The 21,891-nt window shown below is 49.3% G+C and overlaps 1 protein-coding gene across 3 annotated transcripts in view; it reads right to left on the bottom strand.

The window, feature by feature from the left end:
* The window catches only part of CEP57 (centrosomal protein 57), a 595,025-nt gene that overhangs the window by 348,147 nt on the left and 224,987 nt on the right, over nucleotides 1–21,891 (bottom strand). For all 3 annotated transcript variants that reach the window (XM_086935295.1, XM_086935296.1, XM_086935294.1), the window contains exon 4: nucleotides 7,035–7,156. In XM_086935295.1, the coding sequence (XP_086791421.1) occupies nucleotides 7,035–7,156 (122 nt within the window). The remainder of the gene's footprint in view (nucleotides 1–7,034; nucleotides 7,157–21,891) is intronic.

Raw genomic sequence — 21,891 nt, forward strand, 5'->3', positions numbered from 1 at the left:
ATGTACCTTTTAATGGCAATTTCGTCTGGATATTTCCAGTTTTAGGATTGATGACCAGTTCCTTCTGTTTTAGGTCTGGGGTTGAAGGTGGGGCATCGAAACAAGGCTCCTTTGATGGAGTAGGAGCCATTTTATCTTTCGGTGCCAATATTTTCAGGGCCGAGGTTTTCGGATCACAGAATGGTTTTAGTTTCGGTACCGAAGGAGTTGAGTTTACTCCGAAACGTGTTTCTGTTTCGATACATATTTCGGCTTGGTGCCTGAATGGGGTCGAATCGATCCAGAGCCAGAAGGCTTTGATATTTGTTACAGTGCCGGGCCGAAGGTGGGGTATCTGAAACACTACCTTGCCTACCTTGGCACGAAGGCAGAGGAAGGCCTGTGGCCTTTTTCTTGGGCAGCGCTGGAGTTTGCGGCAGGGATGGCTCAGTACTCCCGGTACACTGACCCAGCGGAATCTCCTTGTCCATGTCAGAGTCTGCTTCTGACATGGAAATGGGCTCCTCTTCTTCCTCTGCACCTTGCGCGTCATCAACATCGTGCTCGGAATCATCTCAGAAGAGATTCAGAATAGAGCCTCTGTGGTGGTGTTGCATTTCATAACGTCGAGCCAGGCGGTCAAGGAGCCTCTTTTTGGCTCGGAAAGATTTGCACACAATGCAGTCTTGTTAGTCGTACTCCGGGGAGAGGCACAAGTTGCAAACTTCGTGCGGGTCCGTGTGTAGGTACTTAGCATGGCACCAAGGACAGAATTTGGAGTCCATGCCATCGACTGCAAAAGGTTTTGGCACGGTTAGGCCCAACGGCCTGCCACGAAGTTTCCGGATCGAAAAAGTCTTTTTGTGAAAGCAATATGATATGAGGAGATGGAATAACAATACCGTTGAGGGTGAGTGAATTGTGCACCGAGGGGGAACCTGAAGAAGGGCTTCAAACCGCAGCGCAGCAATGTACGTCCGAAACCGATGGCAGAAAAAAAACAATCTAACAATGGAGTTGATGCCTTACTACATTACATGGAAAGAACAAAACCATTTCATCAAACTAAGCAACTCTTTGTGGCTTTTGATCCACCACACAAAGGCAATGCTATTTCTAAATCTGGTATTGCTCGGTTGATTGTTAAATGTATCCAAACATGTTATAGAAAAGCAAAGAGGACTTTACCAATACCACCTAGAGCGCATTCCACCCACAAACTAGGGGCTAATACGGCTTTCTTAGGAAACATCCCCATAGCTGACATCTGTAAACCTGCAACATGGTCTACACCGCACATATTCACCAAACACTATTGTGTGGATGTGTTAGCGAAACAACAAGCAAATGTAGGCCAGGCAGTACTTAGAACACTTCTTCAGACAACTGCAACAGCTACAGGTTAGCTTTGGGAGAATACTGCTGTAGAGTATATGCAAAGCATGTGATCTACAGCTCACAAGCCTCGAACGGATATGTTACTTACCCAGTAAGCATCTGTTCTTGGCATGTGGAGCTGTAGATTCACATGCACCCACCCGTCTCCCCGGGAACCTATAACCTGTTGCAGTTCTGTTTACTAAAATACATACGCATGGACATCTCCATCATCTCCATTCTCACCCTCTGCGGGAAAACAATCAAACAATAGAGTATATGCCGATGCGCACCGAGAGGAGTCGTCACCTACCCCGTGACTCGAAAGACTTCTTTGAAGAAACATCTCGCAAACATCCGGATACAACACTAGATGGCAGGAGTATGCAAATCATGTGATCTACAGCTTACATGTCTCGAACACCTTTTTTTGTCACTGGCAACAGTGTTTGGATACAATTTTGTGTAACAGCTTTACTAATGCAACTTGGATTTTCAGTGCGCCTTAGTTTTTTATACTAAGGTCTATAAAGGATATTTTTTCTGTTAGGCTTGGCAACTTTTGGCATGTTTCCCCTGAATTTTTGCTTTCTGCCCTCCCGGGTTTGACTCTGTTTTTGCTGGCGTAGTGTTTCTGCGCACTTTTCTCACTGCTGATCAGTGGTAAAGTGCAAGTGCTCCTGTGGTAAAGTGTGTTATGGATTGGTGTTTCCATGATTGGATATTTGATTTACTTGTTAGTCCCTAGTAAAGTGCACCAAATGCTACCAGTGGGCCTGCAGCACTGATTATGCCACCCACGCGAGTAGCCCTGAAAAGGCAACTCAGACCTGCCATTGCAGAGTCTGCGCACAGTTGGTAACTGCTGTGTCGACTTGGCAAGTGCACCCACTTGCCTGGCCCTAAACCTTCCCTTTTCTACATGTTAGTCACCCCTAAGGTAGGCCAAAGGTACCGCTGTGGGCAGGGTGCAGTGTATGTGAAAGGTAGGACATGGCCTGGTGTGTGTGGCATGTCCTGATAGTGAATTACAGCCCATTTTGTTTTTCACTTTAGCACGGCTACCTGTTCCCCCTAGGACAGAATGTGAAGTTTGTTTATAACATCTTATAAACAAAACTGGCCCTGGGAACTAGGTAGGGAAATAAAATTTAGTATGCCTGAACTCAGTCTAAAGATGCATCTTTTAGTGAAGGTTATTTTTACATTCTGTGTTTGAAAATACCACTTTTAGAAAGTAAGTATTTTCTTGCTCAGTCATCCCGTGTGCCTCTGCTGGAATGTGGATTGCCTGTCTGGGGTTTGGATGACAGAGGCTGGGGAGCAGGACTGGCTCCAGATAGTCTAGGTAGGGTCAGGAAAGGGCTGCATAGACCTGAGCTGCAATGGGAGAAGGGGGAGGAGATTTCCTTGCACTTCAAAGGGCCTGGTCACCCTCTGACAATGCCGTCTCCACCTCCTGCAAGGAAATCACACCAGAGAAGGCAAAACGGTTTCTGGCTGGGCCACAGACACACTCTGCCTAAGAGATCAAAGGACTTTGGGAAATAAATATTGGGGCCCAGACCCCTGAACTTCAGAACTCTTTTGGGTTGCCAAGAAGAAGAGCCAGAGAAGCAGTGAGGAGGAACTGCCACTTTGCTGTGTGCCTTGCTGTGTTGGCCTGCAGCGGCTGCTACGGTCTTGGTCAGTGAAAGGACTGGACTGAACTTTCTGATAACTACTTTTGTTTCTCTAAGGGCTTGAGGTAGAGCTTGCCCCTTGTTCAAGAATTCTCAGGAACAGCAAAGACTTCAAGCTCTTCTGCCCTCAGCACTGGGGACTGTGTGTTTTGTGCTGCAACAGAAGAAAAGCAACTCGACAGCGTCTATGATGCCACTGCCGACTCAGTGTCCTGAAGGCACCGCAGAGGGCACCACCGCAACGCGACCTTGGTCTCACCGACGACGCCTGCTGATGCCGGCACCTAGCCGCTACTTGCACCGTGACCTGTGGGCACCGCACTCCGCACCGCCTCGCTTCACGACGACGCCCTGGTATCCCCGGCCGATCCCGCTCCACACCAAAATCAACGCCGCTGCTTTCAGTGTGGTTCAAGGGCACCGCTCGTAAAGTTACACAATGCATCCCCCTCATCCCGCACCGCAGCCTTGCCCTCCAGACGCCAGCGCCATCCAGTTAGTCAGCCGATGACAACGCTTTAGCAACAACAACGACGCTGCCTGCACCGTGACCTGCCAGCACCGTAACAAGCACCGCCTTCATCCCGCACCACAACACCATCTGATGCCGCCACCGAACTGCTGCTCGCACTGCGACCTGAGGGCTCTGCATGCTGCACCGCTGCACTTCGCACTGCAGCACACAACGCCTGCCGACGCCAGCGCTCCTGACTCCATCAGAGAGGAGATCGACCTGCAACGTGTGTAACTTCGAGGGCCCCCGACGACTACACCGACCTCCAGAACAGACGCCTGCGGACGCTGTGTTTTCGGAAGCTCAACATGAGGTCATCGACGCCCTGCATTTCTAAAAGGTCCTGTTTGCGGGTTTTCCAGACACCGTAGCTGGCACAGGACGCCATGGTGAGCCAGAACTGTTTGGAATTGCTTGCTCATAATGCCGTGATAGCCCGGATTGACCTATCGACATCAAGGAACTATTTTAAAGCATATTTTGATAACTGTAGATCTTTAAGTACTGTATTATTGATTTTTATCGTTTTTGGTCTTGTCAAAATAGTGGCTATCTTTTCTAAAATGGTGTGGTGTCCTTTTGTTGAGCTTAAACTGTATTACTGTTGGGTATGTGCAAATGCTTTACACACTGCCTCTATGATAGGCCTGACTGCTCGTGCCAAGCTACCAAGTGGGTGAGCAGGGGATGTTTTAGGAGTCTAACTCCCTTATCCTGACTAGGAAGAAGGGTCCGTATTTGGACAAAAGTGCAAGCCCTTGCCAACTAGAGACCCCCATTTCTAACAGTTTCATATCGATGTGTGGATTATTATGAGCCTAAAGTAGGTGTAGGACTTCTATGCCCTAGTCGTTAATAGGCAGTATTTTAAAAATAACTTTAGATTGCAGGAATGTTGTGGACTTTGTACTTGCAAACAATAGGTTTGTATGGTGAAGGACCTCCCAATTTCAGTGATTATAATATTAAAAGTAATGTTCTCCGGTTCGGAGTACCAAATCAACAAGTTTCAAGAAGGGACGTGTTTGTATCCACACAGACAGCATCTGATCTGAGAACTACAGGTATAGAGCCAGAAATCTATTTGCCAGTTGTACAATCACAGGAAAGTCCTAAAAGCTGCCTATTTTGCATAAGAGCGAATTCTTGTTCTCCCTGAAAACAATGAGATCAAGCACTGAAAACACCTCTTTCATCACACTCTGATCCTCCAATTAGTGAGAGTCCTACATTCTGTGACTTGGAAAATCTGTCACTCCAGCCAATGTTCTTATGCAGCACATTGCAGTCTTATTTCAAAATCTATACATGCTTCTGCTGGTCTACAAAAAACCCTAAGGCCTAAAAGTATTTTGTGTTGCTTTGCCTCAAAATGTATCCATCAGGCACCAATAAAGTCTCTAATGGTCTTTGCTAAACAACACAAAGTTTGTAACCAATAACATCATGTGAACATGTGGAAAACAAATACAAAACTGAAAACAGAAAAAAATATAACTTGCTGGGAATTAGATTACATTTTTGAAGATGACGTGTCACTGAGAGCGCCTCATTGGAATCGCACCTTGTTTGCTATCTGAATGCAAGAGCCCTAAAAGGGGAAGAACAAACATTTGCAATGCAATAGGTCTCGCATTTGCAAGAGTTAGAGCTAGAGCTATTGGCATTGTAAATGACAATGACTTATACTTATGTGTTTTGAAAACCTGCAAGCAGTCACATAAATAAAAGGCATTGTCATTTACAATGCGAATAGCTCAAACTATCACAAATGCGAGACATATTGAAATGTAAATGCTTGTTTGTCTTCCTATGGGGACAAGCAATTGCAACGCCTCCCCCAACCCATCGGTCCCACACCTGCTCTGGAGGCCGTGCTCGGATGTCTGCTCTGCCCACCGACGAGGGAGGCAGTGGAGAGCTGCTCCGCCCGTGCCTCCTGCCTCTGTTGATGCTTTCTTTGTCCACAGCACCAGAGCAGAAGGGAGCAGATGAACGTGGCTCAGATGCTACGGACTATGCCAGGCCCCTGATACATGTTGTGCTGCTGGACAAGTTGGGAGGTACAAGGGGGCTCAGGAGGAGTCACAGCACAGCGGACTTCTAAGATCAACCCACTGCATCCCACTGTGTTATAAACTACCAGCCGGCTCAAAACACCCAACTCCAACTTTGACGCCACCAGGCGCATTCATCTCCAGCAGCCTTCAGCAACGAGAGGGAGGCGACGTGATGGGACAGTAATTAAAAAATATAGATGAAAACTTACGCTGTGCTAAAATATAAAGCGTGGCGCCCGTGCATATGTAACTTATGTGCATGGTGGCCCATAAATGGACGCCATGGTTCTTATAAAACTTTTTTAAATGATGAAAACAAGCACCACGCTAAAATATAAAGCGCTGAACCTTTTAACTTATGTGCATGGCGGCCCATGAAGGGAGCACCATGGTAAAACAATTAAGATGAAACCAGACGCCATGCTAGGCGCCCTGGTGACATAATATCCATCTAAAATAAAACAAGTAGCCCCTAAACATAACATATGAACAACTGTAGCGTAATAAAACTGTAGTTGATTTGTGTTCCTTATGATAAAACGGAAGTGATTTATTGGAAGCACCAACCAATAAGGAGCCCAGAAATCAGAGTAATACATACATTAACCAATCACAAGCAGCAGGCGTGATTACTATTGCTATACGGTTTACAGCTGGTCCTGCAGACAGCGCATGTGTGCTGCCTAAGATCTACATATAAATGAACTTTGTTTGGTATAAACATGTCTGGATTTAGTAAAAACAAGAGGAATGTTTTCTGTGATGGAAACATTAATTATAGAGAATGCTCATATTGCTCAAATAACTATGTGCTGCGCTGCAGAGGGGATTACCATTGGTTCAATGGTCTTATTCTGTGAAGGCTCATTATATGCAGGAGAGCTGGGAGTTGATTAACAAGAGATCTAGATACAGGAATAGCTGGGTAAAGATTCTTCCTTACATTAGAAAATCTGTACCAGCTTCTACTTTTCAAGAAGCTTTAATCAAAAATCACAGCACTTATAGCTGTCAAATACTCGCCACTACAGTATACACATCTACTAGCATTATCTGCTGCAGCATATTATTTATTTGTAATTATGAAGTAGAAGAATTGGTAATATTAAGATTTAATATGTGTAAGGCAGAATAGTAAGAGCTCAGGTTCATTATAGTAGCTTACAGTGCTAGATAAAGGAAAAACTTTTCTCTGGAAGAAATAACTTAAGCAACAGAAAGATCAGTTTGTCTTCAAATTGCGTGTTATCTTCGGTTTGCTTGAAAACACAACAGCCCAAGGCTAATGACTTTCGACTCTATAAAATGTCAACATTCAATATTTTGACATGGTAAAACATGAAACTAGTAACCATGTGCATCATCAATTTGTAAGACATTCTGTTCTTTCAAGTCTTCACTCAAAGAAAGCAAACAATTTACCTGTTGCTCCAAAACTGCTGTTCTCTCATTCTCTGCTTTCCGTACCATCTGCTTCATATACTCTAGTTGCTTTTCCAAAAGGGCACACCGAGATTCAGCCGCAACCAACTGGGATAACAACTCTGCAGATATAGATTATATAAATATGAGTGAGGAAATACTCCAAGACAAAAATTCAAAAGTAGTGACATGAAGTGAAGTGATTTTTTCGTAAAATGTAGTGTGTCATTGTGATAATTTCACATGCCTAACTATTAACCTCATGCGCGCTAGCGGAATTCCGCTCGTACGCTGAGATTTTAAAAAATGCATGTTACGTGATGAGCTGGGCTCGTCATCAGCGTGCGAGGAGGCTACGCCATGACGAGCCCAGCTCGTCATCAGCGTGGAAGGGGTTAAGGTAGAGATTATGGATACTAGAAGAATTCTGTTCCATGTATAGCATTTGAAGAGTTTCCTGGCAAATTTCAGGTTTCATAAAGTGTTCCTACACTGATCAACTGATGTTATCTTGAAAGGTAGGATTGTAATGATGTTTTATCAAAAATAACAACCAATCTTTGCATTAAGTGTGCTAACTCAATTTACTTAGGGAGAGAAGAAACTTCCCCCTTAGAAATATAACCAATCCTCCAAGGAATTGCTTCCACACGTTTGCCTTGGGAATGTTTTCAGGGGTGAGGTCTGCAGCGAAGGCTGGTTTTCAAACTAAAACTCTCTTCCCTTATAAACAAGATGGTGTGAACCCATAAGGGGGTTTCTTAAGAGTGTGGGCTCAAGCCAGGCAAAAAGGATAATGATAAAAAAAAAATTCTCACTATAGATTCTCTTAAACTTGTGTTTAACATATATGGTTCCTGAATGATGCATACAAATGTACCCATCATTCACAGTGGCATAGTAATAGATTTCAACACAGAAACAGTGTCAAAGTATTTATTATAAAAACCATCCTTTTGATAATACTAACAATGTTTATATCTATCCTATTCATAAATCAAAAGAAACACGATAATGTACGTATTATTGTAACTAATGATTACATTTGAAAATAAACAATCCTCATATGTGCCTTGGGGAGGAGGGGCTAAGGGGGGGGCGCAACACTTACTGCATCATACAAAAACCACAATAAAAAGGTTGGGGAACCACAGAGAGAAAATAGGAAGGGAACAACTAGTAACACAAATAAGTCAAGGATGGAGCAACTAAATAAACAAGAAATGAAAGAAAGACTACCTACAAGATTGCCATGCATCTTGTACCTTACAGAGTACTGTCCATCGAACGAAGAGTTCACTAAAATGGACATGCCAAGTTTTAAAATAGTGTTTGTAGAGGGGAATGACCAACTCGCCTCCCTTAATTCCCACATGTAGCTGCTGCCCTCACACCCACTTCACCATGACCTTGTATTCTTAAAGCGGTTTTCTGCTCTGCCATGATGCCCTTCATGTTTTTCTGCACATTCCAGTCATCCTATACACCAATTGTTTTGGTTTTTATAATGGTAGCACTTTTTCCAGGTAGAAAATAACTACCAACAAATTAAAAGAACTAAAACAAATCAAAGACTGTGTCTAATTTTATAACCTAGACTCATATCAAAACCTCTACTTTACCCTCTAAGTCATAATAGACTTCTTGTTTGAAACTGCACAACTAAGTGTGTAAAGAGCCCTACACCTAACTTTTCTTTTTTAATTTATTTAAAAGTTTTTATTGAATTTTTCAAAAAAGGTAAACAAATACAGAGTTTGAGAGGCGGAGCCGCATCATTGCTCGTTGCATGTTTTCTGGCGAACTGGACAGCAGAGTGCTTTCGGGAGGTGATGTTATCTGTGCTAGGGTATTATGTCGGAACAGAATGTCTATCGTCTTACATTTCCTTCTGTATTCTATAGCTGCAATCCTCCCGAAAGCGAATACAGGGCTCCACGCCAGCCATCATATGTAAGAGGATTTAGTGAAGGAAAGACAGAAAATTTAGGGTTGACTCAGACGGGGGAGGGGTGACTCCTCTCAGGCCCAAATCTAGATAGAATTTTCCAGCTGCAGTCATACTGCCAACCAGCCGTGGTCATGACGTTTAGTTGGGGCGCTGTGTCTATGCTTCCGTAGCCGCATCATCTCCACTGCCTGGGAAAAGGGAGTCTAGGTAACTCAGCAGTGGCGCACATATGTTTTTGGGCCGAAACTGTGCCGGCATCAATTCCCAATAGTCAGACAACTGGTTGTGGCAGAATGCTGCATCCTTGAGCCACTCAGCTGCCATCAGACTACGCCTGTGGCCCCAACAAATAGTCACACTTCATTTGGCCAAGAGTAATAACAAGGCCAGCAGCTTCCTGTGTCCAGCACCCACACTACGCACATACCCCAGCAGGGCAATTATCACACCTTAAAAGTACGTTCTCAGTACCTCGCCACCGCCGGGCACTCCTAAGCTAGGTGAATAAAGGTGGCCTCTGGGGCTCGGCAACGCACACACCTCGCATTCTCACTCAGACCAGCTCTGTGCAACCAAACAGGGGTCCTGTACAGTCTGTGAATACATTTAAAATGAATCAGCCGCAATCTGTAATTAGGTGACCTTTCTTTCATCTGAGAACAACAGTAGCCTCATGTACCGTCTTCAAGCAGCCCCCCCAGGATCACCTCCCACTCACACTGCGCAGGGGGAACACATATCTGGGAGGAGAGCTGCATTCCAGAGTAGAGTCGGGAGTTGAGCTTTTGAGGCGAGGGATTCACAGGGAAATCCTACAGCACCTCAAATGTTGGCGGTGCAAAAGGGAAGGATTCATATAATGCACGCAGCGCAGCTCTCAACTAATAGTAAGTAAACCTATCCAGCATCCCTGTGTGCTCTTCGCCTAATGCCTCGTCGATGGTAGAAAATACCCCATTGCGGAGCGCCTGTCCCATCGTACTTAACTGAAACCCTCGCAGTCTCTGGCCCCGGGTGTCTAACGAGTGGGATGGAGGGGGCGAATGTGGTCTCCAATATTGCTCTGCGTCTGAGCCCTCGCCATGCCCACACCGTGCAGCCCACAGTATCAACCCGGCTCGGGGTCTCCTTTGCGATCTGAATAATGCCATATGTAGGGCACAGGAGCCACCCTGTCACTCTCCGGGGCAGTGTGCGCAATGAAGAGGGTAGGAAATACCCAAATTGTGCCTGAGCACAGTTGTAGTACAGCTCCATATCCGGGGCTGCCATCCCACCCTGGTCAAACAGCAAAGTCAGGGTCTCCCATGTCTCTCAGGGCTGTCTGCCCACCCATGCCAACGGGCTGTCTGCCCACCCATGCCAACGTTATCAGATTCAAGGGTAGTCGTCGTCGGAACGCCGTGGTGTGGGGAAAGCGGCAAGTTAGTAAATACATAGAGAAACTTGGGGAGGACCACCCTCTTCGCTATGGCCAAGCGGCCAGCAAGGGATAGGGGAAGTGACCTCCACCAACTGAGTCTACTCTCCAGCCAATCCATGAGCCTGCCATAGTTGTGGCACCAGAGTTATTCTAGGTTCCGGCTAAGCCAGATTCCTAAATACTTTACCTGGGAGTTTGCACACTAAACCGGGAATTCCAAATGGAATTGGTCAGTGGCAGCGGAGAGCGGAAAAATGATTGGACTTTCCCCAGTTTATGAAGACACCCGACACTCCCCCTAAACGGACTACCTCCCGGATAAGTGGTTCCAAATTTTCAGGTAGATTTTGGATGTACAGAGCCACATCGTCGACGTACATGGAAACTAGGATCACTCTGGGAGTGAAGTTCAGTACTTGCCTAGCATGATGCTGCCGGAACCTGGCGGCGAACAGCTCCATCGACACCGCGAATAGGAGGGGGAAAAGAGGGCGCCCCTGTCCTTGCCTCTGGCCACCCGGATGGTGGGGAATACCTGTCCATTGACTTTCAGTCTCACAGTTGGGACGAGTACAATAAGGCAATTTTTTCAAGAAAAAGAGGACTGATGCTGAGCAAATAGATAAGGCCACTCCAGGGTATCAAATGCTTTGGTCGCCCCTAAAAAAACCAGCCCCCGCTGGGAGGGAACTATCAACCTCCTGCATGGTCGCCAAAAAAGTGCACAGATTATGAGATGTACTTCGTCCGGGTAGAAAACCGCATTGATCGAGCTGCAGCACCGCTGGTAGCAAGGGGAGTAGGCATGACGCCGGTAGTTTGGCCAGTATCTTATTATCCAGATTTATCATTGATAGCGGCCTGTTGGGAGTCACATATCTGCTGATCCTTGTCAGATTTTAAAATAGTTACGATTAGTGCCTCCCACAGGGATGGGGGAAGCGTACCGCATTCCAAGGATTCCTCATACATTTTGAAGAGGTGAGAAACCAGAAGCTAGGCATATTCTTTATGAAAAGAAGCAGTAAGCCTGTCCAGCCCAGGGGCCTAGTCCCTAGTCATGGCTCGGATCACCACGCTTACCCCCTCCTCCTCAAAAGGCTCATCGAGATATCGCCGTTGCCCATCGCTCAGCGAGGCAAGCTCAATTGAGTCAAGGAGCGAGAGCAGGTCCAGGTGCACTGCTGCCTGCTGAGCTGAGTACAGGGAGGTGTGAAAAGCAAGCATTTCTGTCTGCACCGCCTCCTGGCCCGCAACTATCTCCCTGTTGTCTCTACGGAGTTCGCAGATATACTCGCCGGCCTCGGGTTTCTTTAGAAAAACTCACCGGTGTTTTGCCGGCACGAGACCCCCATCTCCGTACTCCCGCGTTTTTGCCTCCTTACTCAGGTAATGCGTTTCCCGTTGAGCAGCCTGCTCAAATTCTGCAATCATCCCCTTAATGCTACTCAGGATTTCTGGGCAATTGCATTCAAAGTACTCTAGTTCGAGTTTTCGAATTTCCCCTTCCAGGCATCGGAGGTCCTCTCTCAAAACACTTGCCCCGGATTACTGCCTTGAAGGCCTCCCACAGCACCGGCAACACAAATCGAAGTAGCACAGGACATGATCCGAAAGAGATCGAGCCAGATGAGTAACTGTAAGTGCCCATGCATCAATGCCACGTGACGTAAGCCAATAATCGATTTGGGATCACGAGGGACCCGCCGTAGAGACACGTGCCCTCACGCCATGCTGGATGCTGGCGTCGCCAAACATTCACCAGTTTGTGGTCCTCAATAATCGCGTGCAGTTGTTCCCCAACTCGTAGATGAGGCTGGCACGAATTGCCAGATCTATCTATGTCCGCATCCATCACTATGCTGAAGTCCCCCCCCCTCCCCACAAGACAGTTCCGGGTACGAGCGATTCCGTGAAACTCCAAACCTCGCTAAAGAATTGCGGATCATCCACATTCGGCCCGTAAACTGACACCAGCCTGACCAACTGCCTCCTCAAGACCCCCGCTACAATCATGTACCTCCCCTGTAGCCATGCCCCTAGCGTAATTAGAGTAACCTGACACAAATTTCTCTACCATCCACCGCACTATGAGTCGCGCGCAGACATTTCTGGTGAGGCGTAATTCCTATAGAAAGCCCCATGTCGCTTGAGATATACTGCTACCAGTCTCAACTTTCTTCAGTCATTCAAGCCTGCACATTCCATGTCACTGCCTTTATCACATCCAAGACTGTAGCGGTCTCTCCCATCCCTGGTAAATCAAGATCATGCTGCACTGAGCAGCACTGCGCACCTATTGGGCAGTAAGGAAGGGCCAGAGAGAGGAAAGTCAAGAGAAAAGAGGGGAAAGAACAAGAAGAAGGAAACCGCACACCTAGTTGGCACCCCAACCAACAGACACACCCACCTCCCACTACAGCCCCCTAACCTGGCTAACAGCTTAGCCCATTAAACAAATTAGTCTCACAGCGGCCAACAATGAGAACAACCATGGGATTCATCCCACCAGGAGGCACTAGGTGCTCGGGGAAACCCAGCAATTGTATGATGGGTGGCCAGACCAGGGACAGTTAGGAGTGGGAAAACAAAACGAAAAACTCCAGCCAAAGGCAGATTGGGTGGTGCTTCAATCCCGAGTCACAGGACAGACAGCCACCTCGACCAAGGTAGGAAAAAAGGGTCCAGTGGGATCATTCCCATGCAGCCAGGTGCGCCTCCCCCTTAGCGGCTCATTCATGCTCACTCAGCCCCTCGGTCATTCTCGTCCAGGGGGTCTCCCTCTGCGTGCTCCCCATGCAGCCATACAGCTGATGAAGGCAGTCTGAGGGAGCAAGCTAAGTTGATGGGTGCCTTGGGATCGGTAAAAAACACAGTCTTGCCCTGATGAAAGATGCAAAGCTGTGCTGGATAAAGGAGCGAGTACTTAATGTCCTGATCCAGCAGTATTCTTTTCACCAGCACAAACTCCCTCCTTGCAGCCTGCACCATTAAGGTGAAATCGGGGAAAAAGGAAATTGCATTACCTTGGTACCTTGTGTCCTGTAGATCTCGAGCTTTGGCAACAGTCCTGGTCTCTATAATTCAGTAGGCGTGCTATTATCGGCCTTACCGGACCTTCCCGCGGCGGCCTAGGGACCTGTGGACGCGCTCCACTATGCCGACCTTGGAGAGGGAGTCCCCAAACATTGCCTTGAGCATTTCCTCAATGTAGTCCTCAACTATGGTGATGGTCTCCAGTACACCTATTCTGCGCAGATTGTTGCGGTGCAATCTCCCTTCGAGCTCTTTTTTGTTGCGGATCACCTCCAGCACCTGCTCCATCTGTAGCAGCTTTTCACGAGTAGTGGTACCCTCATCGTCTAGCGCAAATGTGCGCTGTTCGACCTCCGTGAGGCGCTCTTCATGGTTTGAAACCTTGTCCCAAAGCTGGTTCGACATGGAGTCGATTTTGAGGTCTATAGCAGAGAGTGACTGCTTCAGATCCAGGAACATCTCCCGTATGCTGGGATCAGACAGGTGCATGGAGGGCATGGTCAACTCTGACTGTTCCTTCTCTGGTGGAGGCCCCCCAAGGGGGTTTTTCCCATGTTCAAAGGAGTGCTTGGACTGCTTTGTGTCCGTCTTACACATAGTGTCCCAAGGGAGCATCGCAGGGTGCTGCCGGTCCTGCTTTATCAACGTGGACTTGCGCAGCATGGGCTACAGCACCAGGCCACCGCTGAAGTTGTGTCTCCTCCTGTGTGGCAATCAGTGTACAGTGCTCGATGTCTGGGGCAATGTTCAGTGGGTGGCCTGGTCCGCCACCTCCACCATCAGCGCCTAACCAGGTTCACCGCTCCTTGGGTGCTACCGCCAGAGTTGTCTCGCTGTAGACCTTTTGCGCCCCAAGCAGCGCTGTCAGGGAGGTGTTTAAGGCAAACACGCTATGCAGTTCAACTCTACTGTTCCCACTCTCCCACAACAGAACTGCAGGTCGTGCTGCCAGGTCTCTCCTGCGGCCCTTTCCGCCGCAGTGCAGCTCTGCAACACACCCACAAGGCCACTTCATATTTCACAGGGAGAATTGCGCGCTCACTAGGGCGGTTTCAGTAGATAGCTAGGTCCGACGTGGGCAACAGGTTTTTCAGCTGAGCTCCAAATCTGCACAGATTATCAGCCCGGTTCCCCTCCATTGACCATTATGCTCTGGGGCCCACTGCTATGCGCACCCCTCCTCAGGCGCCCCCATGCGTCGATCTTCACCACAGGGAGGGGGGATTCCAAGCCTAATGAGGGATCGGGGGCCGTCAGCACTATCCACAGTCCAGATTATAGGTGGTGCTTGCCAGAGTCCCAGTACCTCCCAAGTATGCCCTGCTTTACCCGGCGCGGCTGAGAGTCATCTTCAAGTCCCGCACACTGTTTTTCGATTCCCCAGAGGAAGTGTTCAAATGGACGGATGAAACGGTGAAAATTTGCGTCAACATGCCACCGGGTAGAGAATTAGACTCCTCCTCCAGTGGAATGGCGCGTGAGGGCCTCAGGAGTCAGCAGCGACGCAACAGGAGATCGAGGTCTGGATGCAGCTCCCGCTCTGGCTCCGCGCTTCGACAGCGAGATCCGACATCGGAGCAGCAATCGGAAGTGAAATGATGCATGGGACTCCCGAACAGATCTAAATGTATGGTAATTATGGAAGTCTAGGTGGGCCAGTCTCTTTACGGCTGGGAGCCTGGCCCAGCAGGAGTGGTTGGGTTGGAGTGAAGTCCTATAGTTGTGGGTTTTCAATTGGGGATCCATTGGAGGGGGTGGTTCTTGTTCCCCCGTTGGGGTCTAGGCTACAATCCGACCGCGACAGGTGCTTCCATGTTAGTGAGGTACATCGGTTTGGGGTGTAGGGGGGGTTGGCGTGGGGGTCTGGGGTTTTACCCACCTTTACCACCGCAGATACGTGGGCTGAATGATCTCCTGGCTTTCAGAAAAGCAATTAAAACTCATCTCTTCTGCTAGACAGCGCCGTTATTATTCCTTCTTGCACTTCTGCTGCGTATGTCCTCTTCTTTCCTCTTGATAAGTGCCGGGACGCCCCTTCGCTGGGGCAGCTGCGCGCTATATAAAGAAGTATAACATAACATAACATTGTTTGCACACCTTTTGATGCTATATGTTTGCCACATTGTATGCATGCTGAGCCACAGAGACACCTGCAGCTAACATAGAACCATTCCATCATGTCTACTGCTGAGAGGGGAGGGCTGGTAGTCCCCTGGTCCCTGCGCATTCTTAGTTGGAACGTGCGGGGGTGCTAGATAAGGTGAAACGGGGGGCAGTTCTCCAATTTGCCAAAAGAGCCGGTGGGGATGTACTTCTACTCCAGGAGGCTCATCTGCTCGGCACGAAGGCGCTATGCCTGCAACGGTTTGGGTTCTATCAGGTCTTCCACTCGGGTTTCACAAGGTGCTCAAGGGGGTTTCCTTATACACCGCAGGGTCTTGTATACACACGAAAAACTCTGGACAGATGCACAGGGCAGATTTGATATTGTACAGGGCAGGGTGGGTGGGGGGGGGGGGGGGGGGGGGGTTATAGGGTGACCCTGGGTAGCGTTTATGCTCCACCACCGCTACAGTGGACCTTGGTGGAGAAACTTATGTTCCTTTGGAGCGACAAGCCGGATACCCTCTCTGTGGTGGGGGGGGGGGGGGGGGGGGGGGGGGGGACTGGAACGATGTGATGGAACTGAGTAGTGATAGATGGAGGAGTGGGGCAACCGACGGGGCGGGGGGCCCACCCACCAAACTACATGCCCTAGACATGGGACTCGACTGATGTCTGGAGATACATGCATGGCCCACATATGGAATACACCTACTTTTCAACGGTATACAACTCATTCTCCAGATTGGACTACATCTTTGTTCCCAGGGGGCTGACACATAGGATACTATCGGCGGCTAGTCTGCCGAGAGCCCTGTCCGACCATTCGCCAGTGGCCCTTACGTTCAGAGTAGGCCCAGGCAGGCAGTCGTTTCAGTGGCACATTTCAGGGTGGCACCTGCTCAAGGACGAGTACAGGGAGCACATGACCAAAGAAATAGATCACTACCTGGTCTCTAACTTAGGCTCCATAGAATCCCCAATTACCCTCTGGAAACCATTAAAACCCACATTGCGAGGTGTCGACATTTCCTGGTGTGCAGCGGCCCGTAGGGAGCGGCTGAGAGACTCAGGGCAACGAGAGGCGGATCTGGAAGCGCTGGAGCAAAGGGGTCGGGACGTTGACCTGCCAGACGACAGCTCGTGCTGGTTCAGCAGCAGTATACCGCGGTACTGATGGAGGAGGCACGGCAGGCCTGGTTGGCCACTCTTAGTCTGGTGTATCAGTGGGGGGGACAAATCCAGCAAGATGTTGCACCGCTTGTGTCAGGGCACACTCCATGCCCAGCCGCTGCCCCAAATATTAGATCCGAAGGGGTGACTGTACTTGAGCCCCCGGCCATCGCAGAGAGCTTCGCGGCATACTATGAGGAGCTATATACGCCCCAGGAATGCCTGACAGACAATGCCATCCAGCGGTTTCTAGATGATCTTCCCCCACGGCCGGTCCCGGACGAAGTACGGGAACAATTAGATAGGCCCCTGTCCAAAGACAAATTGGGCACCGCTCTGGGAGAGCTGAATCCCGGTAAGACTCCGGGCCCCAACGGCTTTCCGTGCGAATTTTTCAGGCGGTTCTACGTACAGCTGGGTCCGCACCTCCGTCCGGTCGTGGAGGAGGCGTGTAAAGACTGCATGCTCCCCCCAGATTGGCGACATGCGGAGGTGGTCTTTTTGAACCCGGGTAGACCCCCAGAGAGCCACGCCTCTTACCGCCCTATCTCCCTACTCAATACTGAGGCCAAGGTCCTAGCTAAGGCCTTGGCCAATAGACTCAAGCCTCACATAGCAGATTTGGTCCACCCAGATCAGGCGGGTTTTATGCCTCTGAGGGCGACTCGACATAACATTAGGCGCGCCCACGTCGCGATATCGGCTTGGAGGACTTTGGGGGTTACAGGCAGCGCTGTTTTTGGCAGACATGGAAAGAGCTTTTGATTCCCTGAGCTGGGTATATCTGTTCGCCCTGTTGCGACGCCTCCATTTTGGCCCGCGCTTCATGGCTTACTTACAGCTGCTGTACACTGACCTCACGGCGTCCATACGAGTGGGGGGCTCAGTCTCTCGATCCTTTCGGGTCCAGCGGGGTACGCGACAGGGCTGTCCCCTCTCCCCTTACCTATTCGCGCTCGCCATGGAGCCCCTGGCGGCGTGGGTACGTATAGATGCCCAGCTCAAAGGTTTTCGATGGTCACCGGGCCTTGCTGATAAATTAGCACTCTATGCTGATGATGTCTTGTTCTTTCTCACTGATCTGGATCGCTCGGGCCGCGGCTGCTTCGTATTCTGCTGATTTCTGGTGAAACCTCGGGCCTCTATATGAATCCGGGTAAGTCGACGTTGTGGATACTGGGTGGACAGCGGCGGGTGGGAGCATGGGCTTCGGGCCTTCAGCTGGTGTCTGGAGGGATGACATACCTGGGAGTGTATCTGTCGGAGGGGGCAGCCGCCTCCCAGGATCAAAACCTCACCCCGGTGTGGGACCACATGCGCGAGGACTTGAAGTTTTGTCCTGTATGCTACTAACGATATATGGCAGATCGGCCATCTTTAAAATGGTGGCGCCCCCTCGTCTATTGTACCAACTACAAAATCATCCACACCAGATTCCGCCCCATTGGTTTCAGCAGGTCAACTCGGCGCTGGGTGGGTTTCTGTGGGGGTGGGGGGGGATTGCGCGGGTGGCGTTGCGAACGTGCTTTTTATCCTCCTACACTGGGGGGCTAGCCACATCAGATGTTCTCTCTTACTATGAGGCTGCACACTTGCTGGTTCTCAACGAGTGGTGGTATGGCGATAAGGGCGACCCGGCCTACGCGGTCGAGCGGCACCTAATGGGCTCAGCATCAGTGCATACGCTGTTGTACTCCGCATCACTTCGGAGGTGCCTTCCCTCTGATACGCAGGTGGTATTTTATGTCTGGAGGCAAACACTGAGCAGAATGGGGTGATGGAACGTGCTTACCCAAGAGACCCCTCTCTGGCGAAATGGTCGTCTGCCCCGCATGGATGCTCTGCGGGGTTTCCGGGGGTGGGACGCGATTGGAATCTCTTCCCTGGGAGATGTGATGGGATGCTCCTTGAAGTCCTTTCAGAATCTGCAAGATGAATTTGGGATGCCTCGCTCCCAGTTTTTCAAATACCTTCAGTTTTGGCACGCACTGACGCCATATTTGACGGGCCTAGGACCTCTTCCTGAGTTTAGTCCGCTAGAGGCCAAATTGTTTATGGAGGAATTACCTGATAAGAAAATCTCACATATCTACCAGACATTGGTCCACCACTGTCCACCGACTCAGGACCGCGTGGGGGAGGGATGTGGGGGACATGGAGGAAGAGGATTGGGCAGAGGCCTAGGCAAGCCCAAGGGGGGCAGCAATTTCCACTCGCCTGCGAGGGATACAGTTTAAATACTTACAACGCACCTACTTTACCCGAGAAAGCTTATGGAGGGCGGGCATGATTGGCTCCCCCGACTGTCTCCGATGCGGTACAGAGGAGGGTACACTTTTGCACACTGTCTGGGGGTGCTCTGCGCTGCATAGATTCTGGAACGGGGTTTTCACGTGCTTATCTGAAGTGTTGACATGGGAGCTCCCATGCGCTCCTAAATTGGCTTTGTTGCATGTGATGGACGGCGCCTCAAGCTCCGCCATTGACCGCCTGGAAGAATGGCACGGACTGTTGTATGGGACTTGAGCAACCTATATTCATGGCTAGGGGTGCCTCGTAAGCATTTTAAGATCCTGAAGAGGTGGGCCGACTACCGTGGGCTGGACTTGGACCCTCTGCCAGAGAGGGTCGCCCTCCCGACGATATGACAGATGGAGCATTGGTGAAGAAATAGAGTGTTTCGATGGATTTGGCATGTCTCTTTAAGATATTATAATGTAACTTAGTAGCAACAGCGCAAACGGGGGGAGGGGGTGGGGGGATGGTGTTTGTTTTTCTGTAAAAGTCTAAGATGCTATTGTCGTTCCATTAATGTTTGCAGCAGACTCCGGATCCCGGAGCTATGCAATATATGCGATCTATGACAAATAAAATCGGTTTTAAAAAAAAACTAAATTTGAGGATAGTCAAGGGGAAACTAGGGAAAAGGATAAAGGACGAGGGAATGGACAAGATGGCGGGTCAGGGTCCAGAGAAAAGCGGCTGAGAACAGCAGCAAATTGGCGGCCAGGACAAAAGAAAAAGCAAAGAAGTCCATGAGAGTCCTTGCTGGTTTGTTGACTGTGGGATGGCGGTCACTGACGCTTTTTGTTGGGCCGCTTTATAAATCAAGAGTTAGATGTCCCGCGGTTCCCCTGCCTGGAGCTGCAGCTTGAAGAAGGTTGTCACGCTGCTGCCATGCTGCGCTCTCTACCGTGGCTGGAGAGCTCACTGGTCTGCCGGCTTCCATCCTTGCGGCCCCCGAGGCTGTTGCTGACATTCCCGGTACGCACCCACACAAATTACAACAATTTTACAGTCCAAAAATAAGGTAAAGTTCATAAACCACTTTCTGGAACAACGGAACAGTTTGGTATATGGCCGCAGGACATAACTTTCACAAACATAAATAATGTTTTTTGCAATGTGTGCTGTGGAAGCAATGTGACTTGAGTAACATCTTAGGCAACGTTTTCCAATAAGCATTTATTGAACCAGCGTGATTATAGTGTAAAATAGGTGTGCTGAAACAGATATAAATTATTATAAGCACCAGACAACCCCATCACCTGAAGTGAGGACAGTGGGACCCAGTCTTGGTCTCAAGATGGACACCCAGCAAGGGATGTCAGACCACTGCGAGCTGAAGTGTCTGCACGCAGAAACCTCAGCGTCTCAAGTCAGTGTGACAGCATGGAAATCTTTCTCCTCTGTCTGCCTAGGTAAAGATGTGGTGTGTATATATACCGAAAAGGTACCCTAAGGGGATTCTACCTTGCTGTGTCATGTCAGTCGAAGGTGACGGAAGGGATGACCCTTATACATCGTTTTTATTCAGAAGATGGTAATCCTGCTGTGATTCTGAGAATCTTCAAGCATAATTAATTAGGCTAGTTTTCGTGGAAACCCACACAACATTTTGATCAGCACTTAACTAGATAAAAGGTCAATACCAAAACCTGTTATGTAGGGTAATGGTACGGTAAATGTAGGTGAAAGGTCCCATCCCACCTCCCCCCACCCTGCACCCATGCTTGCGGCGTTCGCCAACCCCCAATTTGCAGTGTGCCTGTCGCCCCATATTCTAACTAATCAACTATCTAAATGTAGATCAGAGGAGGAAGCCAGTGCCCCGCATCTCCGCCCCCGCCCACAGGAATCAAGTCTTGCGCCCGGAGCTACCTCAACGAAAGGAAGCCGTTACGTAGGATTAACTCGGCAGCGGTACCCCCGGCCACCAGCTTGTATTACTCTAGCTGCAGCGATACTTATCATTCTTGTTCCTGTGCACCATGTCCATCCTCGCTGCCGTCTCCCCGGGGATCTCTCTGGGGGGAAGACCTTCCAGCCAATCCGAGGCAATTTCAGGGTTATCAAAGAACCAAACTTTCCCCTCCCACCTCAACTCGCAACTTGGCCGGGTACAACATGGCGTATTTCAAACCCCTGTCCCTGAGCCGCTTCTTGACTCCAAGGAAACTCTGCCGCTGGCCCGTCTGAATAAAGTCCGGAAAGAAGGTGAGGGTAGAATTCTCATAACTAAGGGGGCCTCCGGACCTGGAATTCTGCAGGATAGAGTCTCCATTTCTGAAGTTGAATACCTTCGCAATCATCGGTCGTGGTGGGGCCCCTGGCTTAGGTAGTCCTCCCGGGATTCTATGAGCACGTTCTACCTTAAAAAAGTTACTCAACCCTTTCAGCTTCAGATGGTTAAGGATAATGTCCTCAATAAAGAGATCGGGGCCAGACCATCAGCTTTCTCCGGGACGCCAATAATGCGTACGTTATTCCTCTGAGCGCGTCCTTCGTAATCGTCCGGCTTGCGGCTAGCCAAGTCACCGACAGCTTTAAGTGCACGAACCTCCTGTTGCAACTCCGACACATCAGTCAAGCTCGCCGTTTTGATAACGAGCGACTTGACCTTCTCACTGGTTTTGGTGAGGTCAGCGCTTATGGTCTAGTGACGCCATCTGCTGCCCCAAGGAGGTCTTGACCCCCTCAAACATCTTGCAGTGTGGGTTCTGATGTAGAGCCAACGGATTCTTTATTTCCTCCCAGCATCAGTACTGACCCAGAAGGCGAGCCCCTGGGCAGCGTATATCGGTTCAATTTGTTAGCTTGAACGGATCGGGACCCCTTACCTGACCTGGACAGTGGTTTTTCGCCCTCTGGTTGAGCCGCCATCCTGAGTC

The sequence above is a fragment of the Lissotriton vulgaris genome, chromosome 8, assembly GCF_964263255.1.
Source record: "Lissotriton vulgaris chromosome 8, aLisVul1.2, whole genome shotgun sequence".
In the NCBI taxonomy this organism is placed as follows: Eukaryota; Metazoa; Chordata; class Amphibia; order Caudata; family Salamandridae; genus Lissotriton; species Lissotriton vulgaris.